This window comes from Mus musculus, chromosome 6, assembly GCF_000001635.26.
Source record: "Mus musculus strain C57BL/6J chromosome 6, GRCm38.p6 C57BL/6J".
Lineage (NCBI taxonomy): Eukaryota > Metazoa > Chordata > Mammalia > Rodentia > Muridae > Mus > Mus musculus.
The window spans coordinates 50,650,324-50,657,918 of NC_000072.6; the positions used below are offsets into that span (position 1 = coordinate 50,650,324).

Here is a 7,595-nt window from a genome sequence, read left to right on the forward strand (position 1 = left end):
AAGGTTTTTCCCAAGCTCTGTCCCTGTCATCTCAGCAGCTGGAGGTGGAGCTGGGCGTTAGGTGCTGGGGAGTAAATGCCAGGCTCAGGTGGCTTCTCCAGACCTAGTGAACAGGAGGAAGTGCTCAATGCTGGATTGGGGTGTAGGGAGGAAGGGACATACATTTTATAATGTGTAGTCTTGTAGCTTCAGTCTCTCTTCTTCCTCCTTCTCTATCCCTTCCTTCCTCCCTCTTTCCCTCCCTCTTTCCCTCCCTCTTTCCCTCCCTCCCTCCCTTCCTCCATCCCTCCCTCCCTCCTTCTCTCCCTCCTTCCCTCCCTCCCTCTCATTAACCAGAGACTTCTTTATTTACAATACTGTTTTATTCTGACAAAAGTTACTTCCAGTTTACATTACAAGCATCCTTGATCCTGTTTAACAACCACCAACATAACTTAAACTGACAGGAATAATGGCGCTCATCGATGCTCTTCCTTGTCAACACCACAGAGCTGCTCAGACCACAGGTCACGGCTCCGTAGCCTCTTGAAGTCGGGCTCGAGGTTTCCTATTTTTCTGGTTTCCTTTCTGCATCATCTGTTTCCACAAACGCTCCTCTCCTTAAATGTAACAAGACAGTGTTCTCATCTATGGGAGCACTAGCAAGCAAAAGGACATCAAAATACAGCCCATGCGTAATGTAGACGTACACGCCCTTGGCTCAGCTTCTGGGAGACAGAGGCAGGTGGATCTCTGTGAGTCTGAGCCAAGCCTGGTTTACATAGACAGTTCCAGGACAGTCAGAACTACATTGTGAGATGATATCACAAAAATAATAAAATATAATATATAAAAACCCATCATCCTTGTAATTAATCAGTTATACTTTAGCTGACTTGGGTTGCAGCTGAAATGAAAGATTCTGGAGGATTCTGAATTTGTTATGGACAATAACCATTGACTTAGTTGTAAAAGTTTACCCCATATTATATTTTATATGCCCCAGGGCCTCAGCAAAAATCAACAGCAACTCTCCATCACCTAATGACTAAGGCCCTAAGCCGTGTCTGGACCCCTTTTGTCTGCATTTTGCTCACCCTCTGCCCTCTGCCCTTTCCCGATCTCTTCACATGTTCCTGCTCCTGCAGAAGACCCTCTCCTCCCCATGGCTCAGCTTCTTCAGGGCCTTAGCTCGTCCCCAGCCTTTAGTCTGGAAATGACCTGTCTCCTCCCCACAATCCCTTCATGTTCAGAGTCTACCCACCCTCCAAGGGAATATCTCTGGGTTCCCTCCCACGGATGCATCCACCTCCACAGGATCTTATTAGTCCCTTATGACATTCACCGATTCTCTCAAATATGCAGGACTTACTATGGGGCAATCACAGGCCTAGGCCCTAAGAGTAGGGCAGTAGATAAAATGAAGGGGCTTACAGAAACGAAGGTCTATTAAAGGGAAGGGAGCCTAAATATATAAGTCAGAGGGTCCCAAGTTCTCGGAAACAGTAAGCCAGGCGTATTCTGAGACAACTTCTCTGATACTGTCACAGACTCTGCAACTCCACGTCCTTCAGCCCCTTCCCAAAGTCAGGAATTTTACTTTTCTTAACATATGGTCTCTATTAGAAATAACATCTTCTAATCTTATGTAGCAACTGATACTATGATTTATAGGTACTGGATAGTAAGTGCTTTTTCGTTAATACAAAGAATGACTGTAGGAGGGTTTGTGTATAAAAGGAGACACTGAAAACTTTCATTTAGAAATTGAGCAGGAACGGACTCCACCTACCTGGCATGCATGAGACCCACATTCATCTCCTTCGCCACCCCAAAATATTCTTGGCGGGGGGATCCCTGCATTTGCCATCTGATTGAGATGGCGGTGTCATCTAAACCGGAGAACTATGCTCTCTCGTGGGACTTTTATTTTAGAGAGATGAAACATTGCACAATATGTCATAGCTGAAATCTGCAATCTTGTCATTGCATGGACTTGATTGTATGGTCGCATGTGGCTTGGCCTTATTGCTCCCATCCTTGAAGAGCTCTGAATGTACAGGGTTTGTTTACGTGGGATGTTGCCTTTGTCCTTGTGAGAAGCTAGCTTTCTTAGCCGTCCACTTTGACAGTGCGGGATACACAGTTTTAATTCTCTGTCCGTGCAGCTGACCAGCTTTCCCATACTTACCTCGTTCGCTTTCCACCAGGACTCTGAATTTCTTGGTGCTGGCAGATCATGACGTAGAGCAACTCGCTGGAGCCCAGTGAGTGCAGGGGTTTCTGTGGCAAATCAGCGGGTGTCTTGGGGCTTCTGGCTGTTGTTCTCCCAAACCTTTGGGGCAGGCTGGGGAAATGGCTCCTGGTCCCTGCCTCCATGTTGACCCGTGCTGCGGGGCTTCTTTTCTCATCTATGGTCCTTCCAAATCTCAGGGGCAGGTTGGCTGCTGAGTGGGGCACTTTGTTGGCAGGGGCTGGACTCATCTTAATAACATTCTTTGCCCCCCAATCTTTTAGTTCTTGAAAACTGACACTTCTTTCCTTTTCCCCTTTTGGGATTCCTCTCAGCTATAATTAGAAACAAGAATTAAAATAATTTATTATTATTACAAGCCATAGATTTAAACCCTAAATTAACTTAAATCTAGACTTTAATCTGCAGACTTGCTCTGGCTATAAACAAAGTTTGTGTTTCTATATGCAGAATTTTAAAATAAATAATCTGTATTAAGCTTCTTAAAGCAATCTAGTTTCTCTGTCCCTTGACTATTATAAGACAACTATAAAATATTAATAAAAAATATATAGTGAGTGCAGCAGTATGTTTAAGCAGCAGGAATATAATGAAGTATTGAAATAAGGCAAAAGTTTATTTTATTGCAGTTATTCTCTTTCAGGTTTTTGATTCATATTGTTTATGAAGTATTTTTATATGCTTATATTATGACTTTAGAGAAAGCGTCCATTCCCCTGTGTGCTTGTGTTTTACCCCTTTAAAGACCCGCAGACCTGGATCTCGCCTGGTCTGGGGATGGGCCTGGGCCGCCCCATTCAGTTGCTTGCTTTATTCCCTTACATTTAGAGTTTCACTCTAAAAACATGTTTCAAAAAACCAGTTGCACTTTAATTAGACTACAAATCACATTTTCAGTGAAGAGCCAAAGTCCAACAATCTGACTTTATAGGAGCCACGTAACGTGCAGTGAATAGTTAGATTTGGTTCCACCCTAAACACTGGACCACATGCAAAAAGATAATTAATTCTCTTCTGATTATAATCTGACTGATACATACTAAGCAGAAAATTTCAGAACATATGAACACTAAGGATAAACATAACTTGGAGTTTTCTGCACTTCCCTGATGTAGGGATGAGCATTTTACCAGGAATTAAAGATAACTCAATCCTTACCAGCTTATAATTGCTAAGGAGAAAATAAAAATACCAAGTTTGTACATCCAGATGTTATTTCTATGTGTCTTTATTGCAGGCATGCACTCGGAGTCAACTGATATGTACCGTTCACCTTCCCCTTGCTAAATACTACACACTGAGTGGGGTGTACTTGTCATTGAGACATCAGGCTAGTTGCCGTTGTGCTGAATTTTACAAAGTGACATCATATGTTGTCACAGAAAAGCTAAACTATGACAGAAAACCAAAATCCAAACTAAAGCAAAGCATAAACTTGCTTATTGCTTACTCTTTACAAAAGCATTAGCTTAAAGATAAATAGTCTATGTGCACACGTGAGCATGTGTATTGATCGTCAGTCGTATTGGCATGTGTATGTATAGATTGCCAGTTAGATTAGTGTAAGTATATAGAATGCCAGTTGTTAGTGTGTATGTATAGGATGTCAGTTATGTTAGTGTGTAGATTTAGAATGTCAGTTATATTAGTGTGTGTACGTATAGAATATCTGTTGTAATAGGGAGACTTTGAAACTTACCTGGGAGTATTTTCCGTCACCTTCTTTGCTGTGAAAATGAGGCATCATGAACTCATCTGTACAGAAGGTGTTTGATGTTAAGAAGCTTGAAGTTGCCACAGTCAATAAAATGAATCGTTTTAATGAAATAATTTCCATTTCGTCTAAGTCTAAATTAGGTTAATATGTTCAGCCGGGTGTCTATGAGTCTGCAAGAAGGGAACTCTTGGTGGTTTTATACTGTGACAGATAAATGACACATATTCTAAGTAGTAATAATAATTAGAGTGTGTAACTAAAATATGCACACAAGGAATGTGCTTAATTCATTCTGGGGAGACAGCAATGTTTGTGTTTGCAAATCCATTGACTTTGAAAAGAATTTTCCTCATTATGAAGTCTCCCCTAATTAGATAAGATTGGGAAAAAACAGTCATTAAGATTCTAAACAAACAGGATGTTTTATTTCTCAGAGCTTAAACGAGAAATCCTTTGTTTTTGGTGCTTTTGTTAGTTTTTGAGGGAAGCTTAAAAAGGAAAGAAGATATTCTATACACGCTAGCTGGGCTTTAAAAAATTCAGATACAAGGGTTAGGCATAGTCTTTTCAAAATGTCAAACGAAATTAGGGACGTGGAAAAAAAAAGTAAGTCACATAGTACCCTCAATGAAATGCCATGAATTAATTGTTTTTGTAAAATGTTGTTCAGTTATTACAAAGCTCCGAGAGTAAATGTCAGCTGTCATGTGGAAGATGAGCTGCAGAGAAAATGTTCAGTAGGTGTTTCAGGAGGCTGTGCAGCCTCCTTGTTATTTGCCCTAAGGGTCTAATTTGGCAAATGTGTATAAATCACTAGGATTTTATTTCTATAAAGACGCCACGTCCTACCTTCCTGCTCAAAGTCCTTAAGTTAAGAAAGCTAGCAGGGGATGAGTTAGTCACACTATGCTCAGTTTGTGGCTCCCAGAGCCCATATTATTTAGGTAATCTCACTTTGCCACAGGCATACTGACATCATGGCATTAAAAGAGGATTTATAGAAATAAATGTGTATTTACTGAAATACCACAGCGAGTCTCTTTTGGAGAGGCTGACTGGTATTCTTAAAGACCTGCCTTATCACTAGACCCACTGTTCCAGAGAGGCCACTACTGGTCACACCTGACCTTCTGCCTTCCCAGGAGAACTAGACCTTACATGGAGATCCATCCACCTCCACACAGAGGTTCTAGGAGGGGACTTGACAAAAATGTCTGCAGTTATTCTGCACTCTCGCCAACCTCTGTATGTAACCTGAGGCATGGGACGGTAGAAGTGAAGACCTCTCCCTGTTCCGAAGGTGTCTACAGTAAGCCAGGAAGTTGAGAAGAGCAGTAGGTAGATAAACTCTCCATGGTCACTTGCCCTTGACCTCTCTTAAGGCAGTTGACTTCGTAGGGCTTCATTTGTTTTGGTCTGTGGTAGCCAAGAATCCCCACAGTAGGAGGCAATTAATTCAATTCATAGTCTTGTGTTAATTTTGTAATGCTGTTATTGGATTATTTGGGTTTAATTTCCCTTAGGATTCAATACACTTCTCTTCCAAATTGTTCTTTTGTAAACTGCTGATGGAACTTCCCTTTTCGTGGTCAGTAGGTCCAAACTTTTGAGAAATGGATGAAGCAAGGGGCAAGTCTGTTGACCAAGCTCACACCCTGGAAAAAGTGGAAAGCACCAGATGGGGTTTCTAAAACTTGGTTTGTGTCTAGGCCTCTCCAAAGAATGTGGCGCTCTAAGCAGGTCTCTGGTTTCAGCTATACATGAGTTATTGGCACACATGTTAGAGGTTAATCTAGGTGACATCCTGAGGAGCTTGTGTAACTCACTACCCTTCTGCTCCACCAGCTTAGGCTTCAATGTTTGGAGTGCAATTATAATAGTGTGCCAATACCTTATGCACAACTGAAACCGGTGACCTGGTTAATGCACCACACTCCTTGAAAAGGACTAGACACAAATCCAATTTTAGAAACCCCATCTGGTGCCTTCCACCTTTTCTAGGGCGTGAACTTGGCCAACAAGGCTTGCCTCTATTAAAATGGAAGTTGGCTGTTTTTCACCATAGTTTTTGTTCAGCATTAAGAATTTTAACAGATAGAGAACCACGCTATAGGCTATACCTTTAGTGAAATGCACCACTGCATATGTGCATATAGATTTAGTACTCTGGGGATTTCTTGATAATATATACAGACATACACATTTAGTTTTTTTTTTTCTTGCTAGCTTGTATTATTCAGGTACATGTTTCACTTTTAAGTTCTATTTAATTTTTTAAAAAATTGTGTGTGTGTGTTCATGTCGCAGCCCATGCATGGAGGTCAGATGACAGCTTGGCTGCAGTTCAGGTCTTGGGGAATCACTCAGGTAACAAGTGCCTTTACCTTCTAACTCACTTCACCCATCCCAGAGGCTTAATTTTAAAGGGAAAATGCATGTGCTAGGGGTGAGGCAGAACATGGAGAGAGAGAGAGCAAACTGTCTCAGATCACATTGGAGAAGATGTAAATGGCAGAGAAATTTGCCACCATCCCCTGGGCAGTGTTTGTCCACACAGCAAGCCTGAGACAGTCTGGGTGTAGGTGAGAAACTGGGATATCTGTGAGACTCCTGGGAATTTTCCACTGGGCATCATGGTATCCCTCACATGCACAAATGGCAGCCATGGATGTGAAAACTAAGGAGCAGATGACCCTGGAGCCAGAGTCTTTCCAGCGCCATGTGCCTCCTTCAAAAGAAAGAGTGTAACTGGGTTGGCACCATGGCCTCACACCGTGTGCTGGAGATAGATTGGAGCTAAGCCACAGTTAGTAACTTGTACCTTCATTACCATCCATCCAGCAATCTGAGCCAGACTCTCCCATGACAGCCCTGGCTACTCCCTTCCATTTGTTTCCACATCTTACTGTACAGCTTGCGCTGTTGTCTCTAGGTTTGAGCATTGTACTCAATAGTAGGCAGTGTTTTAAATATTCACTGCCTGCCAAGAACGCTTGTAAGTACTTTGTGAATCCTGGTCAAATGTTCTGCCACTGAGCTCTGCTGTCAATCCGCTAGGTTTGCTCTGTTGCAGTAATCATACACCTTGAGAAGATCACTCTGCTCCAGTGGATCTTGCTGAGTCGATGGGAATCTGTTCTATTCACACAAAAGGCTCGGCGCAGCCCCAAGGATGGCTTCCTGACAGTGCTGCAGGGGCTCCCATGGGGTGGCGATGGCTCTTTGCTTACTATCTTTCTATGCCTATACTTTCTACTCCTGGCAAGTAGTAGTCAATGGAGAACAAATAATTCCTACCAGGGGAATTGAAGTGACCTGAGTTTAAAAGGGCTGATCTATCTGGGCTTCTAGTAAAGTGTTTGAATAAGAAGTTGTTTGTGTGCTGTGGGTTGGACATATTTTAAACCCTATGTTGAAGGGGCATCCTACTTTACTCATAGCTGCATGCTTCCTGAGGCTATGAGAAATGTCTGCTCTAGGGTGGCCAATTTTAACACCCAAAGGAACCTGGGAGTGGAGCTCTGTTCCTAACCCCCAATCTCGCCATTTCATTCTGGGCCATTTGCCTTTCTCCAATGTTTATTTCTTCCTACCTAAGCAAAATCCAATTGCTGAGTTACACAGAAGAGCTTATGGGTATTAGAC

The 7,595-nt window shown here is 42.3% G+C and overlaps 1 protein-coding gene across 1 annotated transcript; it reads right to left on the reverse strand.

Moving 5' to 3' along the window:
• Window positions 1–348: 348 nt before the first annotated feature.
• Npvf (neuropeptide VF precursor) lies at window positions 349–4,122 on the reverse strand. The gene is made up of 3 exons (NM_021892.2): window positions 3,933–4,122; window positions 2,171–2,547; window positions 349–599 (listed from the first exon to the last, which is right to left on the reverse strand). Exons 1-3 carry the CDS (start codon window positions 4,068–4,070, stop codon window positions 548–550), a joined length of 567 nt encoding a protein of 188 aa, NP_068692.1. The 5' UTR covers window positions 4,071–4,122; the 3' UTR covers window positions 349–547.
• Between the last annotated feature and the right edge of the window lie 3,473 nt (window positions 4,123–7,595).

Excerpts from the sequence above, each read along its gene's own strand:
- Npvf (NM_021892.2), bottom strand. The coding sequence starts at position 4,070 with ATGGAAATTATTTCATTAAAACGATTCATTTTATTGACTGTGGCAACT. Across the intron at positions 2,548-3,932 it reads GTGACGGAAAATACTCCCAG|CTGAGAGGAATCCCAAAAGG; the intron begins GTAAGTTTCAAA and ends TTCTAATTATAG. Across the intron at positions 600-2,170 it reads CCTGGTGGAAAGCGAACGAG|GAGAGGAGCGTTTGTGGAAA; the intron begins GTAAGTATGGGA and ends GTTACATTTAAG.